We start from the raw sequence: 21,608 nt of genomic DNA on the forward strand, positions 1-21,608 counted from the left end.
TGTGGAAAACTCATTTTGCAGAAAAGATTTTACATTAAAGTCAGACAATAAAAGGATAAAAAATGACAAAAGATCTCCCTCCAAGCTGGAAACTGGATTCTGACGAGTATCTGAACTCCTGTGGAATATTTTTGTTCTGATGCAGAACATATTTATGCAGTTTAATTTATTATTTCTAATTTCTTCAAGTAGTTTTTCAAATATGTGCATCATAAAGCTAGATAGTAACAAGACTGAGATTCTCTTTTGTGATTGTTTTTTGTTAAAAATTCAAGGTCATCGTGAATCAATGAATCAAGAAAACTGCAAGAATTACTGGCAGAAATGTCAGTGTTTGTTGATGTATAAATACTTTAGTAAATAATACTATAGTTTAGTTTTCTGCCATTGAGGATGCTGAGCTAAAAGTGTGTTTTTTCTTACCTTTTTAGATCAGAAAGATTATTTTTACAAATGAGAGCTAACAAACTTTAAAAAAATGATTTTTTCCCCCTGAAATAAACAAAATCTTTTTAGTAAAAGGAGAAAGAAACTCCTGTGAGCTTCCTCAGGACACAAACAAAACCTTTAACAAACCTAACAAGGTCGTTTTTTGTCTATTGCGTGGACTACTAACCGATTGGTTGAGCAGACAGTTGAACTATAACATAAAGATAAAACTGCAGGGATGTTTATCCGGAGGATGACCACTCTGTTGAAATCTCACGGATAGCAGCTTTAAAAAAGCACAGAGGGTTCTTTGGGAACCTGCATTTGTGACAAAGAATTCTGGGAAAGTCTCTAACGAACCCTCGGTCCTGGATGGATCTCGGTGGTTTGGACCTGCAGAACTTTTCGCCCCTTTCCTGATTGATCTCCTTCCTGTTTTGCCTGCCGCAGATCTTTCAGGTGCAGAAGGTAGGTGAGGTCCTCCAGGACGCCACGAGAACCGTGTTCCCGGCGTGGGAAGGAACTCTGACGGTTCCGTCTGCACTTCCTGTCTCTTCAGAAGTACTATGGCTTGAACCCTAAAGTAGATGAGCGGCGGGACAGCGGATGGGGGGATATTGAACAGTGGATGGTACCGTCTCCATGGAAACTGCTGCTTCAGCACTTCACACGCTTGAAACCTGATTGTTGACGGATTTAACAGAGTTATGATCCAAGATAATTCAGATTAGGTTTAATCCCGGGATAAAAACTGATAAAAGATTTGAGATTAACTCTAATCTCCTTATAAGGTTGTTTTTTTGTGATGTGGTCGTTTGTTAAGCTAACACTGGTGTGGTTTAACGGCACTAATCGAGTCATTTTGCCTGAGTTTTTGAGCATCTTTGCTTTCCGGCGTGTGACGGATGTGTTTGTTCTGCACAAACGCAGTTTAACCATTGGGATCTGGCTCTAACAAAACTCCATCCTAACGGATCGTTCGGTGCATGAACCCATCAGCGTAGCTTTTGCGCTGACGTCCGCCTCCTACTTTACCTCCTTCATCCCCCTCTTCCTCTTCTCCATCATTCAGGAGGACAGCGAGAAGTATGCGCGCTCCTCCCGGATTCAGACGGTTGGTAGCCCGCTTTCTGTCAAGTCTGTTCTGTTTGTGTCAGATATAAGAGCTCGGTCTCCCCCTCCGCTCACCGGCAGGAGCCGTCTCTAGAGTTCTAACTACACTACCCAGAACCCCCAGCACACACTTCCTGGATGTGGCACATCTGACTCTCATTCATTCAATCAACCACAGGAGACTTAAACACTGCAATGAGCCTCACTCAGTGCGAAGTATTGTTACCGAGCGTTACATTTGGATCCGATCTTCTGTTTCCTGACCCCTGTGTCTGACTCTGTTTGCCTGCCGCCTGCCCCGACCCTCCCCTGGATCCTGACCACCCCGTCTCTCCTCTGATGATCTTATGCGTGTTATTGACCCCTGCCTGCATGACCCTGATTTAGATTTGTGGACTTTTAGCCGAGCTAAAAAACCGTCTGCCTGTTCTTGTGACAGTTTGAGTTCTGCAGAGTCCGTTCTCTCTGACCGGTTCTTGTTCCACACAGCTGACCGACAACGATGAGCGCGTGTCGGCGGGAAGCCGCGGCAGCTTCAGGGTCAGTTTCTCCTCCAGATGCTTCGTGGATGAGGATGTGCTGCGTGTTAAACGCTTTCATTGATTGGATTGAACCAGAGGATAATGCAGATTTGTGTTTTGTTTTTTTGGTTGTTTTACACAGTCGGAGCTTGACTCAGTTGGAGCCTATGGTGGGGGGGTAAGCCCTATGGATGAAGCTGCTGTGTTTTCCTGTTTGTTCCCGCCCTGCATGATGAAACTAAACTTTATCTCAGCGATTTTCAAACCCCATGACCGGGTTTTCTTTGGCGTACTGACGGGTGGCTTGGGCTCGAACCTTCAACCTGAGTCCCAGGTGTCTGCATGCGCTGTGGAACCTCACAGAAACATGTGTCCAGTTTTCTTCTCTCTCTGTCCCCCTAAGAGCTCCTCCTCACAGAAGAAGTCAAAGAAAAAGAAGAAGCATAAACACAAAGACAGAGATGTAGGTAAATGCTGAGCGAGTCAGGCTGACGGCTTCTGCTCAGGGGGTCTCACCTTCTTCTCTGTTCTCAGAGGAACGGCTTCGAGGACGATCACAGCGTAGCGTCCGGCAGGGTCAGTAGCTGTGTGTGTGATGGGGGGGGGGGGGGGGCTTGGTTGTTGGAAGTCTCTGCTGAAAGGCTCCGTCACTCTGCTGTTTGTGGTTTTGTCAGAGCTCCAGAATCAGCGATGAGAGCAGAAGCTCCCGCTCCTCCAGGATGGATCTGACGGTGAGACCTCTGTCGCCTCCAACCCTCAAAATCTCAGGGGGGGAAGAGACCCAGAAGCTTTAGACGCTTTGGGTCGGCCTGGTTCAGGCGGGGTGTGAAGGTGGTGTTGTTTATGTGGAACAAAAATGTCTCCAAGTACAGAGCGAGGACGCCTCCAGGCGGTTATAAGACCGCTAAGAATTGATGAAAAGAAGGGCAGGCCTCACCGGACTCAGTCAAGGTCAAAGGTCATGACTCAGCAGAAGGAAAGGGGTCCATGGGAGAGTCCAAAAACAGAAACAGAGAAACATCTGGAGTCTAACCCAAAACCTGTTATCAATATTCAGATGAGACACTAGAAGAACATTCTGGAGGCTAGAAAACATCTAAACAACAGATGGCATGGTGGTGGCAGAGTAATGGTGTGGGTTTGCTTTTTAGCTGAATTTGAGCTTGAATTCTGCTCTCACAGGTGCGATTGCACATGTTGCTGCTCAAGGTGTTGTAGATTTGCATTTGCTTGCATTTGAGTTATTTCTATGGGCTTTTAACTTTGTTTTGATCATCTGAATAGATGATTTGGGGGACAAAGACTTTGTGCACAGCTCTGTTTGAACTTGCCATTTAAATTGACATTTAAAAACGTCAAGCTCCCTGTGGGGACTAAGAGGAAACATATTTTTGTGTTATTTTTGCTGTTTTTATGTCTACTTGTTCCAAAACATACCTATTTTATTTATAATTCAGCTTCACATTGTGATCTCTTAGCTTTGTTTAGATCCACACCTTCAAAGAAGCACAGATTTGTTGTGTCGCTGGTCTGTTTAAAGTGGCGTTCCAACCCGGGCCTGCAGACCGAGCGCAGCCCCGGTCAGGTTTCGTGCTGGATTCGGTTGGAGCGTCATCAGAAGTTGTTTCTTGGTTTTGACCTCTGCCTCTCAGAACTCAGACAGCCAACTAACCCTTCAGATTAGACCTGAAGCCGGTGTGTGCGTGAGCGAGTGTGCATGAGAGCTACAGCAATGTGGGCTTTTATTGTGAAAATCACTTGTGACTGTTTTGGGGAGCAGTGGGGACACTTAGGCTGAAAAGAAAGTCACTGATTTCTCTGCTTCTCGTTGCGCGTTCCTCTCGGTTCCTCCTCAGGCCTCTGACTTGTACGGCCTCAACGGCGTGTCCTCTTCCAGGATCCCAGGGTTCAACGGTTATCAGGTTGGTCTGCATGGGAGCAGCTCGACAGACTGATGATGTTTTGTCACATTTTCTGGTGGATCTACCCTGAAAAGTGCTGAGAAACCGAACCGTGTGGTTCCTGCAGGGCTCCTTGTATGAAGAGAGTCTGTGCAGCGCGTCCAGACGGGTCGCCAGCGGCAGCTCCCGCGTAAGGGTCGCGCACGCCGTCTGATTTAACATGCACGTGTGGTTAGAGCACCTCAGTCTGAAGGTTGTGGAGAACACGTCCTGCTGCTCAGGCGTGGTTTCTGCGGCGCTGCATCAGCTGGTGACAGGATGGTGACGGTGTCTTCTCTCTGCAGCCTGTAGACCACACTGGTTACCGCGGCTCCAGAACCTCCAGCAGGGCCAGTTCAGCCTGCGTCAGTCCGGTGGTGAGACCCCCCCCCACAAAAAAAAAGACCCAGCCTTTCCTTGTTCCTGTTTTTTTAACCATGAGTCATTGTTGTCCAGAGAAAGTGGACAGACCTGCTGCTCCAGAACTCCTGCATGCTCGATCAAAGCAGACCAAAATGTCCAAAATATGGTTTTTAACAACGTTGAGGTCTCCGTTTTCTGTCCCCGCTTGGTGTTTTGCGTCCTGCATGCACCTCACAGGTCCAGAAAGTTTATTCATTGAAGGTTTTAGCATCCATGACCCCCAGACGCTCCTCCTGAGAAGCTCTGGTTTTGATGTTGCTCTGCTCTGCCACCTGGTGGCGGTTGCAGGACTCTGTTGCCAGTTTCCTACGGAGCGGCAGGGGCCTCCTGGACGATGTCACTATTCCAGACTTTCCTCACGTGAGTGTCTGCGCCCGCAGGGGGGCGCTGGCAGAGGCGTGTGCCGGCTGGTGGTGTCCGGTCTGTTTTGTTGTGGAATCTCACACAGTTGTGTGGTGTTGAAGTCCAACAGCTAACACCTGTTACCTGCATGGCTTCCCTCAGAGCGGGTGGACTTTGGAGCCCAGGCGCAGTTTGGTAGCTCCTCCTCTATCTTCACGCCGTCTTCCAGCCTTGGTCTGATTTGTCTGTTCTTGTCTCCACAGGCAGAGGAAAGAGAATTTCTTGAAAAGGTGAGTAAAATCAAATCCCTGCTAAGATGAAGTTTTGCTGTCAGTACGATTTAAAAACCCACTCTGATGAAAACTGTGTTTTTTAATGTTTTTAGCATGTTCTGATTGCATTTTTCTGACAATAGAGGACATATATAAAGGAAATCAAGATTAGAATAGCATTTCTAAGTATTTATTAAGTCAAATCGATGTGAATCAGGAGCAGACGAATAAAGTGCTGTTGGAAAAAGATTGTATCTGTAGAAAATACTCTGGGCGGGGCCACAAGCTCCCTGCTCTGTTCCATTCTGATCATCCACCTGCAGACACATAGATCCATGTCTTTGTTTTCCTCCTGGATCTGGATCTAAACTGTTCGGCTGGATAGCTCTGAAATTGTTCACCGTTAATGTTAGGTTGGGGTGTTAGGGCTGTAAGCTAGCGAGGGGGACTGTAAAGGGGAAGGAATGGGGGCGGCATAACCCTCTCTGCAGAAACTATATCCAAGAAAATGACAGTTTTTTTTTTTATTTTGGCTAAAACATCCCAATCAAAATTAAAAGACCGCATTGAAAACAGATCCAAAGAGGTTTTTCACAGTGGCTCTCTCACGTTTCTCTCTCAGGGATGTCGGGCGCCTTCTTCTCTGACGGCGGCGACCCTCACCTCGCTGGGCGGGACTTCGTCCCGGAGAGGAAGCGGGGAGACGGCTTTAACGGTCGACGCCGACAGCTCCATCCGAGAAATCAAGGTAACGTCATGCGGCTGCAGAACATCCCTGGAATGAACCAGAAACTTCGTTACAGCCTGAGGTTAGCTCAGTTTCAGCAACCTTCAATTAGCTGAGTGACAAAATACTGTGAAAAAAAAAAGGAAATGTTGAGCCCAAAGCTTCATCTCAGACCTGACAGGCCTCAGCTGCCGTGCTCTGTAGACTCTTCAGGTCAAGCTGAAGAAAGTTAAACCAATGCGGTTTCTGCAAATGCTCAAAACAGAAAGCTGGTTGAATCGTGGGAGTAGTAGTTGGGTCTCTTTTTTTGGCTTGTGACGTTGATGCTCTGTCATTCCTTCTGCATTCCTTCTCACCACGCGCTCCTCAACCTTCTGCTTGGTCTTTTCTCTGCTCGCTCACGGCCGCCGCTCTCCGCTCCAGGAGATCCACGAGCTGAAGGATCAGATTCAAGATGTGGAAACCAAGTACATGCAAAACCTTAAAGAGGTCAAGGTAGACCATGTTTGCTGCACCTCAACTAGCATGATTTAAACGCCAAATCAAACAGCAGTAATTATGACTGTTTGTGTAAACGAGTTTTTTTTTTAAAATCAGATCCTAAAGTCAAATTCTGTGTTTGTTCTGCTTGATGGAGTTTTCCTCATCTGCTCCTCTTAGTTTCTTTTTCTTCTCCTTCCTGACTGTTAAACCAAATAGAGATGCTGTAAGATATTTTCAGTAAAACAAACAAAATATATGCGTTTGAAAAAGGTTTCATGTATTTTAAATATAAGCTAAACAAAGATTGAAATAAAGCTGATTAAAGTTAAATGAACTGGTCAACCCTATTGAAACTGAATAAAAGAGAGTATTAAATAATACAGTTTAATTTTTTTAATAGACTAATTTTTATATTTTTGGGAAACTTTATTTAGTAGAAAAAAGCTGAATTTTGTTATACAAATAATAAGTTAAAAACAGTAAAGCCAAGTTAACCCATAAGACCCATTTTCCTTAATAAAATGTGTATTTTACCACAAACCAGAATCCATTTCTGATAATTTTGTGCTGTACTGACGTCACCACGAGTTCTTCTGGGTTAATATTATGTTATAGAGTATCAGGAGGATCCTGGCTGCAGAAAAACAGGCAAATTAGGGTGAAGAATTCAAGTTTTAATGAGGCGTCTCCCACAAAAAAAAAAAGACTCCCACAAAAACTCACGAAGACCAGCAAAGACACTGAGCACAGAGAGGAGACCAAAAGCAAAAAGACACTCCGACACTGACGCTTAAATAGAGCTCAAACAAATCAACGTTTAGGGCAGGCGGCTGTACTCCACGGAGAACCACAGGTGAGGGGGCGGAGCCCCACAAGAGAGAGGGGGGGGCAAAACAATATAAGAACAGATGGACTTTGTCAGAATTTTAAATAATTTCTTTAGTCAAGTTTGACTCTTATTTAACTTAAGCTAGAAAAACGCTTAAAAAAAGAGGAAATTGTTGAGCTTAGCTCAACAGGTGAGCTGTTTTGAGCCACTTTTTCAATCTAATCTATCAAAAATGTGAAATAAAAAGAAACTGGAGTCTGAATGAAAAATGTAGTCAGTCTTTGTGAAAAAACACAAAGAAGAAAGTATTAAGTATAAAAGTATAATCTTTTTATATTCTAACTACTAACCCCAGTCTGTTTAAATGAACACAGAAATAATATCCTTCTGTGATAAAAGTTTTTTACACCAAACAGGTGAATTTGAATCATTTCTCACGGCAGACCTATCAGATCTATAGGGATGAATGACAGAAAATCTGCACATTTAAACAATTCTAAATAATAAAAGTAAAGAAAAATCCTGAAAATGTCTGAAAAGCTCAGAAAACAAACAAGAATGTAAATATAGATTTACTGGCAAAACTGAAGTGACAAAACAAAAAATAATGCAAAATTACTAAAAGAATATCGATTAATGGATGAGAGTTTAATGTTATTGTTTTTTTTTTACTTTATTTTTCCGGTCATTAATATGGAGCAATACATCAAAAACCAAATACACAGTAACAGAGATGTTTTTGCTGTTTAATATGAAGCTTAAGGTGTAGAAATCCTCCTAATTTAAGTAGGTTTCCACAAATTTGCATCATTCTTACCCATTTTAGAAAAAAAATGTTTTTATTTCTAGTTGAGTCGTCATTTTTTTTTGGTTGAGTAAATATGATCTCCATGCAGTCATCCTTTCCACTTTGATTATGTTTACATTTCCTCCATAAACTGCTGTCATCGCTTCATTTGTCCTCCTCCAACTGTCAGCTTTAAGCTTTAAATGTAAGCAGAATCACTGAATGTTGCATCAATGGGTTATTTAGATTATGCTGCCCTCTAGTGGTCGATTGTGGTATTACTAGCAAAAGTCGGGTTGGTTTGTGTTCTTCTCTCTGTGGATGAACACAATGCTCATCTGCCTACTTAGACATGTTCTGAAGTTTTCTCGTCTGATGGCGTCAGGACTCTCTGGCGGAGGTGGAGGAGAAGTATCGCAAAGCCATGGTGTCCAACGCTCAGCTTGACAATGAGAAGAGCAACCTGATGTATGAGGTGGACACGCTGAAGGACTCCCTGATGGAGCTGGAGGAGCTGCTGTCCGAGTCACGCCGGCAGTACGAGGACAAAGCCAAGGTCTGAGTTCGACACAAACATCAGAGCCAAAACAAAACATGCTCCGTAAATAAGATAAAAAGAAAAACTCAGAGCTGAGGGCTGCTACCGGGCCGCTTTCTCACTCAGAGTTTAAAGGAGAAGGTCCTCTGTTTCCTATGCAGGACTACGAGCGAGCGAAGCACGCCCACAGCGTGCTGCAGTTCCAGTTCAACGAAATGAAGGAGAGCCTGAAGCAGAGCGAGGAGCTGCTGAACGTGAGCATCTTCACAGCCTTCACTCGGGGCTTCATTCACGGCTCTCCGTTCTTTCCTCACACTGCTGCACGCCTGTCTTTCCCTGCATCTGCTCCCCTCTGCTGCCGTTTAGGAGATCCGTCAGCTGCGCATCAAACAGGACAGCTTTGTTAGGGAGGTGTCAGATCTGCAGGAGACGGTGGAGTGGAAGGACAAAAAGATCGGGGTACGGCGTCTGAGTCCAGCTGCTTCTTCTGACCTGACCTCTGAGTCTTTCACGCATGAACCTTTTTCATTGTCTCCTCTTTCTTGCACTCTTTTCCTTCACGGGGGGGGCACTGCTCAGGCCTTAGAGCGGCAGAAAGAGTACACAGACGCCATCCGAACTGAGCGCGATGAGCTCAGAGAAGAGGTGGTGAAGCTGAAAGATGTTCTGAAGGTACTCGCCGTGTTTTCTGAAAAACATGGCGGCCTTTCCCGTTACCCCAGTTTCTTTGAAATCTCTAAAATGCTGTTTTTTTTCTTCATTTTTGGTAGAAACACGGAATCGTCTTGGGCCCAGATCTGAACGTCAACGGGGAAGCAGAAGACGACGAGTCATCGGACGCGGCGCCACGCCCGGCTCTGGACTCGCAGGGCCGCCCCGCAGAAGGGAACAGCATCCTCGGTAAAGCAGACCCGTCTCCCCTCTCTAGGAAAATCCACATCCTCCTCCAGGATGTCGGTCTGCTGTCTGATTCCAGCCTTCACCATCAGACTGTTCTGTGGCCAGCAGACACTAAGTATTTATCCCAGCAACAAACTTTCTCAACCAATTTGAAGCCTGACAGATGAACGGTTTGTTAGAAAAAATCCACTTTATTCATTCAGTTTAGTATTTATTGTTTGTTCAGGCAAAATGACTTGTTATGGAGACATTTTTAGGAACTTTTTCCTTAAGTTAACAATAAAAATCAGTTTAGGTTCACTCTCAATCATTAACCTTGGCAGCTTATCTGTTTTTTGTGTTCAGTTGTTTTCTCAAAACTTTCTCTGATTTAGTCAAATCAGTGGCTCCTGTGGCCATCCCATAATAACTTCAAAACTCCCTCTGGAAATCTTTTGGTTTCGTTGGTGGATTTGGACTTGAGCCCCTAAAGAGATTTTGGTTCCATTCATTATTTTTGACGCTTTCTCTCGCTGTGATGTCATCGCGTTTTATGGGGGGGGGCGTTTACGATGTCAATTTGTGTGATTTTTTTTTTGTGTCATTTTCGCTCAAATGTGTTGTACGAAAGAAGAATTGGGAAAACTGTCTGGTTCTTGTGGTCCAATATTAAATCTGTTGGATGAGTTTCAGTTGTTTTTAGTCACAAAACTAATTTCTGCAACTAAAGTTTAGAGTAATTTCGGGTGAAACACAGTTTGGAGACTAAACACTGGAAAAAACCTGAATCCAAACATGAAAATCTAAATAAAGAAAAAATAAATAATAATACGTAAATATGGACCCAAAGAGGAAAAGGGTTTCATCAGAGATTTTGCAGATACTCAAAGTGATTCAACTTTCCCAACGAAGATTAGATTTGTTGACAGAACCACACAAAAAAAAGGAAAAATAAACCATAAACAAAGCACAACAGTTCAAAGCCTGGTCAGCTATTGGTTGTTCACTTTAAGATTTCATTAAAGTCATCATGTCTTTTTCTAAACTATTTAATCCACCAAACCAGTAAATTCACAAAGACAAGAAAAAGTTCCAGGTTGACCAGATAGGTTAGCAAAGCTGCACAGCTAGCAAGCTCCAAATGAGACGATTCGTCCTTTTAGTTTATTGACTCTTCTCATCTGCTTTTATGATTAAATCAAGAAAAAAATGATCTTTGTACTTACCGGCACCAAACTCTTATCTTTTCCCACAAGAATTCACGGCAGGCTGCTGTAACTTTACTCACCTGCTTTAGGCTCCTCCCCTTTCATACCTGGCTCTGTTAGCAAGCGGCCTCTTCTGGACAGACGGCAGATTTCTTTTCTCCATGTGTCGTTTCTACAGAGTTCTTCAGCAGAACTTTAAGATTCATAAACTAGATGTTTGACTCTGAGGAGCTTCACTCTCAGGTCTTCATCCAACAAACCAGAAAAAAAAAATCCTCAGAATGATTTTTAAAAGCACACTTTTCTGATTCCTTCTTCCTCAGTTTTAGTGTAAATTAGGCATCAAAGTAGCTCAAATGTTTCATTTGATTGAAATAAGATGGAACTTCCTGGTCTTAATTATTTTTAACACTATACATATAAATAAATGTGTATTTCTGCGTTTTAACCCTACAGTCTATGTGTATGCACCCCCCCCCCCCCATCATTCCTGCCTGTCAGCCTCTGTCTCCTCACCCCCCCCCCCCCCCACTCCCCCTCCAACCTACAGATTAGTTTATTCTGAGTTTGAGTGATGATAGTCTGGAACAAACCATCGTTTTCAGAGGTGTGTTTTACCTTCCAGAGATTCGACTGAGAAAACTGGTGGATGAGCGGGAAAAAATGATAGAACAGGTCAGTTACCCGTCCATCCCTCCATCCATCCATCCATCCACCCATCCACCCACCCACCCACCCACCCATCCACCCATCCATCCACCCACCCACCCATCCATCCATCCATCCACCCACCCACACAACCATCCATCCATCCATCCACCCATCCATTTTCCTTCTTTCATCCATCTATCCACCCATCCTTACTTTACCCCACTCTATTAATCTTTCATCCATCCATCCTCCACCCTATTTTAACAATCCACCCATCCATCCACCCACCCAACCATCCACCCAACCACCCATCCACCCACCCATCCACCCATCCATCCATCCATCCATCCATCCATCCATCCATCCATCCATCCATCCATCCATCCATCCATCCACCCACCCATCCACCCACCCATCCACCCACCCATCCATCCACCCATCCACCCACCCATCCATCCACCCATCCATCCACCCACCCATCCACCCATCCATCCATCCATCCACCCACCCACCCATCCATCCATCCATCCATCCATCCACCCACCCATCCACCCATCCATCCATTTTCCTTCTTTCATCCATCTATCCACCCATCCTTACTTTACCCCACTCTATTAATCTTTCATCCATCCATCCTCCACCCTATTTTAACAATCCACCCATCCATCCATCCATTCACCCACCCACCCAACCACTCATCCATCCATCCATCCATCCATCCATCCATCCATCTTTAGATAAAGTTTTCTGTCACAGGTGGAGGTTAAAATGCTCCAGTTCAGTCATGACTGTGAAATCCTCAGTTGAACTTTAGTGGAGGCTGATAAGAAGCATTAAAACCAAGAAGAACCGGCCATGACACTCCTGCTCATTTAGAGTCCAAGAGCGTCTTCAGCATGTAAGGTTTCTCTGAAGGTTGTTTTGTCCTTTCATTTCATTAGGTGATCATTTTTAAGATGTTGAGGTTCAGTCAGGCTCATCAGTGTTGATCAAAAGAAGTACAACAAAAATGTGTATCCTGGAGTTGATTGAAGCAGCAACTTTTCTCCTGTTTTCATGGACTTGTCTTTAGAAAAAGCTAAAAGCTCCTTTAAACTCACACTGAGATTGTTGGATTAGATGCGTTCTCCATCCAGACTGACTAGACTCCTTCAGCTTTTGTTTAGTGGTCTTCCTGCGATGTCTGGATCAGTGTTCTCCTGCAGAACTCTTCAGCCTGAGGTCATGAACTGATGGAGGACATTCAGCCCTGCCACCACCACGTTTGACGGTGTAGTCTTTCATGGAGGACCAGGCCGGTTTGTGCTTTCCAACAATGAAATGTGGACTTTTCTGCCCTCCTGCAGGTGAAGAAGCTGAAAGCTCAGCTGGACCAGAAGACGCAGAAGAACAACACGGAGGGCGGCTTGAGCCCCGACGGGGAAATCTTTGAAAACGGCAACGATCCAAACATCATGGACCTGCAGAGTACGTTCACATAAATCCACTGGACCAGTCTTCCTGAAGCCGTTCTCAAAACTAAACCGTTTCTTCTCCAGGAGACTCCAGCCGGCAGATCAACGACCTGAAGTTCAAGCTGGTGAAGGCGGAGCAGGACGTCACTGCGTTGGAGCAGAACGTAAGATCGCAGCCGAGAACTCCAAGCTGAAGCTTTTCTCCCAGGGTCGGGTCAAACGTCCGCTTCGGTGTGCAGGTAACCCGCCTGGAGGGCCACGTGACTCGCTACAAGTCTTTAGCAGAGAACGCGGAGAAGGTGGAGGACGAGCTGAAGGCGGAGAAGAGGAAGCTGCAGAGAGAGGCAGGCGGAGGTTCCTTCCTCTGTTCCAGGCTGGTCGTAGAGGCTCTGGCTGACGCTCTCCTGCTTTTCCCCCCAAACAGCTGCGATCAGCGCTGGATAAGATCGAAGAGCTGGAGTCCAGCAACAGCCACCTGAACAAGAGGCTGGAGAAGATGAAGTCCAGCCGCGGCTTGGCTCCAACGCCGTAGCGGCCGCAGGCGTCCAGGATGGACGATCGCCCAGAGGAGAACCGCCCCGCTTTCACCTCCGCCCCCTGAAGGTCCACTCAGAAAACACCGACGAGCTACGTGCCATGCCCCGCCTTCCAGGAGGTCCTCGCTGTCCAGAGACTATGGTGGAAGCAGTGCAGCACTGACAGCTGACGCCGTCCGTGCACGCCCCGTGCACGTGCGTGCCAGAGCCAAAACTCCTGACACACGAACCCGCAAAGTCTTTCCCCGAACCTCCAGCACCGTCTGTCCGTTAGCTGAGGCTCCCCTCTTAGCCCGCGGAGCGGCGCAGACGTGCGCCTCTGCTTCTCCTAGTCGGTCACTGGTTCGATGCCATGCACTCCCGCCCAATCTGAGACTTCCCGTGAAAACGTCTCGACCGGGACTCAAAGCCGAGATGCTGCTTCACTGTTTACAAAGCTTTAAAATGTTTGTAAGGAAACATACCGAAGTGAAACATTTGTACAATAAAATGTCAAACTTCGAGCTTTCAGTTTTCCGCACTGACAGACGTCTGCTGGGTCTCCGGCGTCCGCCGAGGGGGACGCAGCCGAGACCTTCTGCTCACGTCTTTCTTTAAACCGGGTTTGAGGCTTTAGATGACATCAAACCAGGAAAGAAAACACAAACTTAAATTTAAGGGAATAAAAAACGTTTTTAATCTATGAATTTCTAAAAGCTCTTCAGGATGAACAAGTGAAACAAAAACACAATCCCATCTGTCTGCCTTCACAAAGTCCCAAAACGGAACCCTGGAGGACACACAGTGTCCGATTCGGCTGCTTTTCTTTCTCCACGTTCTTTATTTCATTTTTTGGCTGCTTCCCAAAATGAGACTAAGTTCATTTCTTCTTTCATCGACTAGTTTGTCACCAGCAAAGTAACCAGATTTTTAAATAATTTACTTTATTAGAAAAAAAAAAAACACAAGGTCCATTTATATCCAAAAGGTTTTTCTGATTGTTGGACGATGACCTCTGACCTTTTGTCCATGTCCTTCTGCTTCTTTGATGCTGTGAGTCGCTCCGTTGATCCAGGTCTTCTGGATCTCTGTGGTCTCTCAGAAACGGCTTTGGGGGTCGTTCAGATCAAAGAACGTCAGTGACTTGGTTCATGCGTGACAACTTTCTGAAATCTTTTTCAGACGGCAGCTTGATGAGTTCAGGTGACAGTTCAGAAAGTGGTTTGTAAAGAAGTTGAGACCAAAGTGGGTTGAGCTCAAAGCTCTGGGATGGTGGTGGAAGTATGAGCATGTGGGCTCATTTTCTGCAGCAACATTCAATAATTCCTTTAAAACTGATCATACGATCTACATTTACTTGTGTTTTATTCTTTTTTAGAAAATAATTTAGCTTTTTAAGACCACATTTGAATGTCTCATGTCTCTTCCACACCTTAGAGGGATTTTCTATTATATGAAACACATTTTGGTGAGTAAGAAGTTAAAGTTTCTCTGTTTTGCTAGTCACAGCAGGATGATGCAGTTTCCTCCTGTGCCTCTGCTCCCATCAGTCTGCCGCAGAGCGCCCTCTGCTGGATGCGCTGGATCATCCTGCGGCCGTAGAAGTCCCTGTAGTCTGCGGGCAGCTCTTCCAGAGCGCGCAGACCTCTGTCCAGAGCCTGGAGCGCCCGAGCAGCAGCCTGCGGATCTTTGTTCCCGTACGGGTCCTTCCTGTCGTAGCTGTTCGCAGGCAGGTGGCGCCAGAACACGTTCACGCCCACGCCAAACTGCAGTGCGCGCGTGTTGTGGAACCACAGAGCTGGGTGTTCAGAATGAGGAGGTCAGGTTCCGTGGAGCAGCGTCTCAGATCAGAGAGGAAGCATCTTACCGGGGATGAAGAGCAGATCACCGGGCTGCAGCTCACACTCGTGTCTGCTCGCTCTGACGAAGTCAGGGAACCTCTGCAGGTCGGGTCGGTCGATGTCCAGAACCTCAGACTTGTCCCCTGTGGGGTCACATCATTAACCGTGCTTCTGCATCCAGAGGGAGCTCACCTTTCCTGCAGAAACCTACCGGACAGGTAGAGGTGCAGAGCATCCTGGGGGCTGAACAGAACCACCCTCTTGGTGCCGCTCACCTGAGCCAGCAGGTTGTCCATCACCTGCAGCCACAGATAACCCCTTACAATAATCCAGAACTTCCTCGGGAATGACAGATGTGCAGCAGACTGACGTCGTAATGCGTCCACAGCTGCAGGCCGCAGGAGCTGATCCGGAAAACGCTGGAGAAGAACTGATCCGGTTCGAAGAAGGGGGGGATGAGAAAATCCTCTGCCAGGTCAGGAAACTGCTTCCTCAGATCGGCAGGTTCCTGAGCAGAACCCAGATGTTTGTTCAGTTTGATCCAGAATAAAAATTCTATTTCAGATCTTGGAGTTGTGGCTCTTGTCTGCAGAAATATTAAGCCTAAGTTTCTGAAGCTCCAAACCTTCAGGGCTGACCTTTTCAGAGTCCCAGCTGCTTCATGTGGGACCCTTATCTGTATATGAGAACTGGACTGAGTGACCCCTCCCCTCCCTTGCGGTTTAAGTCTGGACCCGAGGAGCCGGGTTCTGGAGGAACTGCAGCCGGTTTACAGCATCTCTGAACCTGCTGGAGATTAGTGCCTCTGGTTCAGACAGAACCCCTTCAATTCTGTTTTTGAGGAGCTAAGTTTCTGATGAAGATGTGGATTCATGTGACCGTCACGCGCTAGAGTGACTTTTCCTTTGTTTCTCCAGGAAAGAGACGGTTAATTCAGTGCGTCTGAGTTTAACTGCAGAAAGTTGGTCTGCATCCGTTCAGAGATCGGATCAAATCCACTTTAAGGAGGGGAAAATTCAATTGTCCCAACAACTGGGGATTGGTCATCATGGTGCACTGAAAGGGAGAAAATGTGCAAAAAAAATTCAAGCTAAAGAAAAAAAAGAAGCTGATCTGTTGGATGCAGTGATGGATGGAGTCCACTGTTCTGCATATTGTGGTAAAATACACAACATTTGCTGCTCTAGAAGTTGGTATAGATTGAACAAAACAGGTCCCAGAATGGAGCCCTGGGGAACCCCGCAGGTCTAGGCCACTTGGTCTGAGAAACAGTCACTCATGCATCACTCAGATGAAAACAAACTACGAAGGAGGCTTTGCCCCGCCCATTTCTTTGTCAGCTTGATAAATAAGCTCAGGGTTTGATTTGGACTGGAGAACTGTCTGGACCAAGCCCAACAGAACCACTGAGCAGCGGAAGCCGCTTCAGACACATGACATTACTAGTGGCATGAAGGTTTTCATAATTATCATCTTTAAGAGACGTTTAAGTTAAATACAAATATTTTTATTCATTTTGTATTTTAAAATAATTTGAATCAAATGTTAATTTCAGAAAAACGTTTTTATAATTAAATTTTAAGTTGTTTTACTGTAGATTAAAGTTAAAAAAGGTTTAGAACAAAGCTGCATCACCACCTAGTGGCAGGAAAATGTAACTGCAGAAATAATTAAAAACATGTTCATTTAAGTAACAGATTCAACTGTTTTACATTTTAGAAAGTAAAAAAAACAACAAAGAAATTTAAAAAGTTTAAAAAAGAAAAAAGTTTTTTTTCTGAAATGAAGTGAGGTGTTGATGTACCTTCCTGACGTCTTCTCCCAGAGATCGAAGGTAATAACTTTCCTCCTAAAACCAAAGCAGAAGTCATCAAAGAACCAAACAGACATGACCTTCACAGGTTCCTCCTCCTCATCCTCACCTCACACAGAAAGAAGTCAGAGTGTTTTTTCTCAGAAGCTCTTTTCACAAACTCATTAAACGGCAGAGTCCTGTGAAAACGAGATGTTCTGCGTTTAGTTCTCATTTTTCTCAGACAGACTGTGTTTTTTGTGCTGCTGGTTCACCTGTACACAAAGTTTTTGCGCAGAAAGTCCATTTGTGGCACCGTGGAGACGTGAATCTTCACCTCCTTGTCTCCTCCCCTCCGTGCCAGATATTCAGTGGTCCAGAGCTGCTGACACGGGCCCAGAGGGACTCCTCTGAGGATGGCGGGCCGCCGCTGAGGAGCAGGAGCAGAAACAGGACCACGTCTGTGAAACGTATCTGATGCAACTTAAACCAACACATGATGTTCCTCAGAGGATGAAGGAATCCTAAATAATTAAATTTCCTTTTTTACCAAAATATTTACGATTTAGATAAAAAAAATTATATTTTTAAAAATGTCTTTAAGTCCTAAACCTTATTAAACGGAAAGATTAAATAAATCAAAGTCAAAGTGATATGGATTTTTAGAATTAAATCTGAGCTTTATTGACACTATGGATTATAAAGCTTTTATTTTTTCATGAAATCTTAATCAGACCTTCATTTAATCAAATTAAACTTCAACAGGATTATGGCCAAAGAAAAGTCCCCAAAACAAACACAACTTTACGACAATAATTAAAATGAATAATGATAACGTTTGTTGTGGCTCTGGCTTGTCAAAATGCAAAGAATCATAGCTAAACTGCTGCAAACTGCGTGAAACCTTAGAAAAGGCAGAGTTGTCAAAGAAACCATGATGAGGTGTTTAAATGCTTGTTTTTTTATGTTTCTCTTCTTTACCTCGGGATAGATTTCCTGCAGGAACGTTTCTCTGTCCACTCCAGTAAATATCGGGACGGATTTGATTTCCTGCTGCTTCATTTCCACCGATGTTCTGAGCAGAAACCATCAAGTCAACCCTTTCAGTAAGCAGCTGTAATCAAACACGCCGGTGTTACACCGTTATTCTTCCCTCTTGAAACAAGGACAAGCGTCCTGACCAACAAAATCGATCTCACAACTATTCTCTGTATTTACGCAAAACAATACTGTATATTTTCTTTACATTAATTAGAAGTACTTCCCTGCTTTAATATTTCCGACAATTATATTTTTATGTTACTTTTGAAAACCATATTCCTTGTTTCTACCCGGAACACAAAGAAAGACGGACAAACAGGCTCCGGACGGGACAAAGATGGTTCTGTTCTTGTACAGACTTCGTCCAAGGCGGCCTGCAGGTTTCAGCTTCACCCAGCAGCCCTTCAGTCTAAGAACCGTACTGAGCAGATCCGGTCCGGTCCAGTTGGACAAACCCTGCGCCGCCGCAGCGGCTCGTTTTTACAGCTCCCAGCGAAAGGAGCAGACCCAGAAGGTGGTGGTGGTCGGCATCCCAAACCCTTTCATCTGGTTCCGGACCAGAATTTACTATTTTCTCATCCGGACCTACTTTGACAAAGAATTCAACATCGAAGAGTTCACAGAGGGGGCAAAGCAGGTGTGTCTGTGCGCATGCGTGTTTTGTGTTCACAGCAAAATACTAAAATCCATGGACATGTAAATTACAAAAATAATAATCAAAGACATGTAATGATGACGTCATTCAACTGACTGTAGTAAATAACAATTACAATGATTTTACAAAACCACAACTTTCAATACACAAACTTGTTAAAAACTAGAGTTAAGGATCAATAGCTGCAAACTACAGTAAACATTAAAAATACCTGCTAGTGACTGTTTCTGGTTCAGGAAAAAAGTCAGCTTTGGATTTGGATTTGCTTTATTTAAAGCAAACAATACTAAAGGAGATCAATAAGAGACAAACCGGTTCACATTTATACAGAGTTATATCAAACCTTGGATGATTAATCATGACGTGATTGGAAAGTGAAAAATTTCAAAGTAAAGCAAATACACTTCTATCTTTCTGCAGTTGTCATTTCTCTAAATCATAAGTAAACATATTTGTACTTGTTTATACAAAACTATTGAATCCACTAAATGTGAATTTTGTCAAAAGAGTGTAATTATTAGCTCAGACAGGAGTGTAAGGAAGCAAACATATGATTCCTCCCCTATTGGGCTTTACTTGTAATTTCTAACATAATATTCATAATTCATAATCATTATTTCACAGGTCAAGTATCAAACTGGAGTTAATTATCATCAGAAAAATTTTCAGAAAGGATTCTGATCACAGATCCAGCATCTCAACGTGTCAGTGATGATGATGATGTTCTTCCTCGCAGGCCTTCTCCCACGTTTCCAGGCTGCTGTCTGAAAGCCGCTTTGATGCTCTGGATGGGCTCGTCGCTAAAGATGTGAGTTCAAAGCAGCAGGTCTGAACTGGACTCAGAACAGAACTGGACTTCCTCCTCCAGGATTCCTTATTAACCCCCTTAACCCTCAGTAGTCTGGGCGTTTTTGACTACAGTTTGCTCTGATAATGTATCTTTAAGCAGTTTTTGAGCCTAATTTTCTTTATATATGTCTTCCATCATGGGAAAAGTGAAACAAAAACGGGTTAAAAAAACACCGGAACAGGATTTGGAACGAAGTGGGTCTTTAAGTTTTGAATAAAACGTATTTTAATGGCAGGTTGGTGTAATTTCTGCGTCATTGTAAACAATCGCCCATAAGTGGACGGGATAGGCTCCGGCAACCCCGTGACCCCGAAAGGGAACAATGAATGAATTGTAAACAATCGATGTGTCTGAGCTTTAAAGGTTCTCATTTTCTCATACAGCTACTTTTTTTTTCTAGACATGAGTAGATCAGAACAGACTCAAAGTTAATGGTGGGGATGAAATGTTCCTGCATCTGCTCCACACAGCTGATCGGAAAGCTGGAGGAGAAATGCAACTCGCTGCCGTCAGACTGCAGGAAGGCGCTGTCAGCGGATCCTGATGAGGTCATGTACGCCACACCTGGAGACGTGGGGATCTACTACGACGACAGCGGTGAGAGGAAAAGCTCAAACCGGCGGGGCGGGGCTCCGTCAGGCTTCTGTCCTGCTGAGAGGTTTTCTCTTCTCCAGGGAGAAAGTTTGTCAGCATCCTGATGCGGTTCTGGTATCTGACCAGCGTGCGGCTTCCCGACGACAGCGTGGAGGGAAGTCGCATCTTCAAAGTGGCGATCGGAGACAAAGAGGAAGAAACGGAAACCAAGAGGCTGCTGACTGCAATATATGAGTGAGTGTGTCCGCGCCACAGTATTGATCTGATCTGAAGACGCTGCTCTGAACAGGATTTCTCTGGGACAGATTCCAGAGGGAGTTCACCAAAGGGGTGCCTCCTGACTGGACCATCACCAGGATAGAGCACTCCAAGCTTTTGGACTGAAGAGGCTGGACCTCTCAGCCACGTGGTCCAGAACCATCATCATCTCCAACAGCATCCATCAATGATCCGTTTTTTTTTCCTCCGGGACTCAGCCGACAAGGAAAGAGGTGCTGGACTTGATGTCAGTCCTTTAAACTGGGAAATCTTTAGCCTACATGGAGATTTTAAATGTCTTTGAGCAGCTGTTTCATTCAGCTTTCAGTCGTGGATAGAGGAGCGTCCAACACCAGAAAGTGTCTCATCAACGTATTTCTGCCCTTCACAACACCCCAAAGTGTTCCCTATGGGTCAAATAATGAGGTGATTTATTTAAGAGAACAGTGAGGAAGAGTTGTGGCGATGCTGTTCTGAACATAAACAGAGCCAAACACTGAAAACATTTGAATCGGTTTGGTGGTTTGTTTCTGAGCTGCTCATCATGTGACCCCGGAACGCCCAGCTGTGCCTCCCTGTTTCTGCATACATGGACTTTTAATAAAGATACATTTACACTTTGATTTCTTTCAAACGGCATTTAGTTCTTATTTGTGCAACTTTATAAAATTGCTGACGTTTTTGGATGTTTGCATCAATATTCAAATCACTATCATATAAAACATTTTCATAGATAATAAACTTAAATTTCAACTTATATTATGGTTGTTGCTTTTTTTGTGGTTTTATTCAACATTTTTTGTTATTTATTACATTTCTACACATGTGGACAAGAAAAATAACTTTTAACAAACCTAAACTCATACGTTTGTTATGCATTTAATTTTAGTGTAAAGAATAAAATCTTGTAGGACTTTGTTTTGTAGACCTTAAATGAAGAATAATTTGCAACAAATAGAAATTGTTGGTGTCTGAATGTTTGTTCTGAGGGCCAGCAACCATTCTGTCCCCGCCCTGCCCTACTTCCTGCTGGTCACACCTGGATCAGGTGGTTTTTCTTGTAAATTTAAAAAAACGGTTTAAAAACACCTACCGGTAGTTCTTTGGAAGTTTTTTCTCCCATAATTAACAGTGATATGCATTTGTCATTTGACCGTTCAATATGCAATTTAGGCTTGGAATGCGATAATGCATGAAGCCATTTAGAATTCAATATGAAAAATTCAAATTCAGTTTTCTGTTTTCAAAATAAAATACTAAATAAAAACAAAATCAATTGCCTTTTGAATTGTCATGACAACCCTTTGTACACTATCCAGGCTTGTGGATACATATTTAGCTAATTTTGTTATCTGTAAAAAAAACTAATAAATAATTGTGTTATATATTGATAAAATAAGCGGTTAAGATAACCATAAAATACAACTGATTTTTTCTGTGTGGAAAATCTAAATTTAATATTTTAA

At 44.1% G+C, this 21,608-nt stretch overlaps 3 protein-coding genes across 12 annotated transcripts in view; 2 read left to right on the forward strand and 1 right to left on the reverse strand.

Annotated features, from left to right (window-relative positions):
- Positions 1-13,635, forward strand: part of lrrfip1a (leucine rich repeat (in FLII) interacting protein 1a) — a 33,571-nt gene extending 19,936 nt beyond the window's left edge. The window contains exons 3-27 of one of the 9 annotated variants that reach the window (XM_023950464.2): positions 880-897; positions 989-1,060; positions 1,502-1,543; positions 2,032-2,082; positions 2,206-2,241; positions 2,467-2,526; positions 2,598-2,639; positions 2,738-2,794; positions 3,920-3,985; positions 4,092-4,154; positions 4,309-4,380; positions 4,715-4,786; positions 5,032-5,058; positions 5,663-5,788; positions 6,191-6,262; positions 8,252-8,422; positions 8,566-8,658; positions 8,771-8,863; positions 8,984-9,076; positions 9,175-9,304; positions 11,117-11,166; positions 12,489-12,609; positions 12,681-12,760; positions 12,836-12,940; positions 13,021-13,635. In XM_023950464.2, coding sequence (XP_023806232.1) covers positions 880-897; positions 989-1,060; positions 1,502-1,543; positions 2,032-2,082; positions 2,206-2,241; positions 2,467-2,526; positions 2,598-2,639; positions 2,738-2,794; positions 3,920-3,985; positions 4,092-4,154; positions 4,309-4,380; positions 4,715-4,786; positions 5,032-5,058; positions 5,663-5,788; positions 6,191-6,262; positions 8,252-8,422; positions 8,566-8,658; positions 8,771-8,863; positions 8,984-9,076; positions 9,175-9,304; positions 11,117-11,166; positions 12,489-12,609; positions 12,681-12,760; positions 12,836-12,940; positions 13,021-13,128 — 1,920 coding nt within the window. In that variant the 3' untranslated portion in view covers positions 13,129-13,635. The remainder of the gene's footprint in view (positions 1-879; positions 898-988; positions 1,061-1,501; positions 1,544-2,031; positions 2,083-2,205; positions 2,242-2,466; positions 2,527-2,597; positions 2,640-2,737; positions 2,795-3,919; positions 3,986-4,091; positions 4,155-4,308; positions 4,381-4,714; positions 4,787-5,031; positions 5,059-5,662; positions 5,789-6,190; positions 6,263-8,251; positions 8,423-8,565; positions 8,659-8,770; positions 8,864-8,983; positions 9,077-9,174; positions 9,305-11,116; positions 11,167-12,488; positions 12,610-12,680; positions 12,761-12,835; positions 12,941-13,020) is intronic. The other 8 variants (XM_078939731.1, XR_013652823.1, XM_023950465.2 and 5 more) reach the window with 8 other exon arrangements.
- A 403-nt stretch (positions 13,636-14,038) lies between these two features.
- On the reverse strand, positions 14,039-21,319 carry tyw5 (tRNA-yW synthesizing protein 5). Of its 2 annotated transcripts, XM_078939735.1 has the most exons (9): positions 21,236-21,319; positions 17,726-17,819; positions 17,020-17,174; positions 16,875-16,944; positions 16,757-16,801; positions 15,323-15,460; positions 15,164-15,251; positions 14,979-15,095; positions 14,039-14,909 (listed from the first exon to the last, which is right to left on the reverse strand). In XM_078939735.1, the coding sequence occupies exons 2-9, from the start codon at positions 17,804-17,806 to the stop codon at positions 14,611-14,613; spliced, it is 993 nt and encodes a 330-aa protein (XP_078795861.1). In that variant the 5' UTR covers positions 17,807-17,819; positions 21,236-21,319; the 3' UTR covers positions 14,039-14,610. The 2 variants fall into 2 exon arrangements, with proteins under 2 accessions (XP_078795861.1, XP_004084131.1); XM_004084083.5 differs by lacking the exon at positions 21,236-21,319 and having other exon boundaries at positions 17,726-17,886.
- On the forward strand, positions 18,068-20,899 carry maip1 (matrix AAA peptidase interacting protein 1). Its single transcript, XM_004081996.4, has 5 exons — positions 18,068-18,422; positions 19,177-19,248; positions 19,761-19,887; positions 19,965-20,118; positions 20,190-20,899. Exons 1-5 carry the CDS (start codon positions 18,123-18,125, stop codon positions 20,266-20,268), a joined length of 732 nt encoding a protein of 243 aa, XP_004082044.1. The 5' UTR covers positions 18,068-18,122; the 3' UTR covers positions 20,269-20,899.
- Positions 21,320-21,608: the final 289 nt, after the last annotated feature.

This window comes from Oryzias latipes, chromosome 21 (genome assembly GCF_053564925.1).
Source record: "Oryzias latipes strain Hd-rR chromosome 21, Olatipes_Hd-rR_3.1".
Classification (NCBI taxonomy): domain Eukaryota; kingdom Metazoa; phylum Chordata; class Actinopteri; order Beloniformes; family Adrianichthyidae; genus Oryzias; species Oryzias latipes.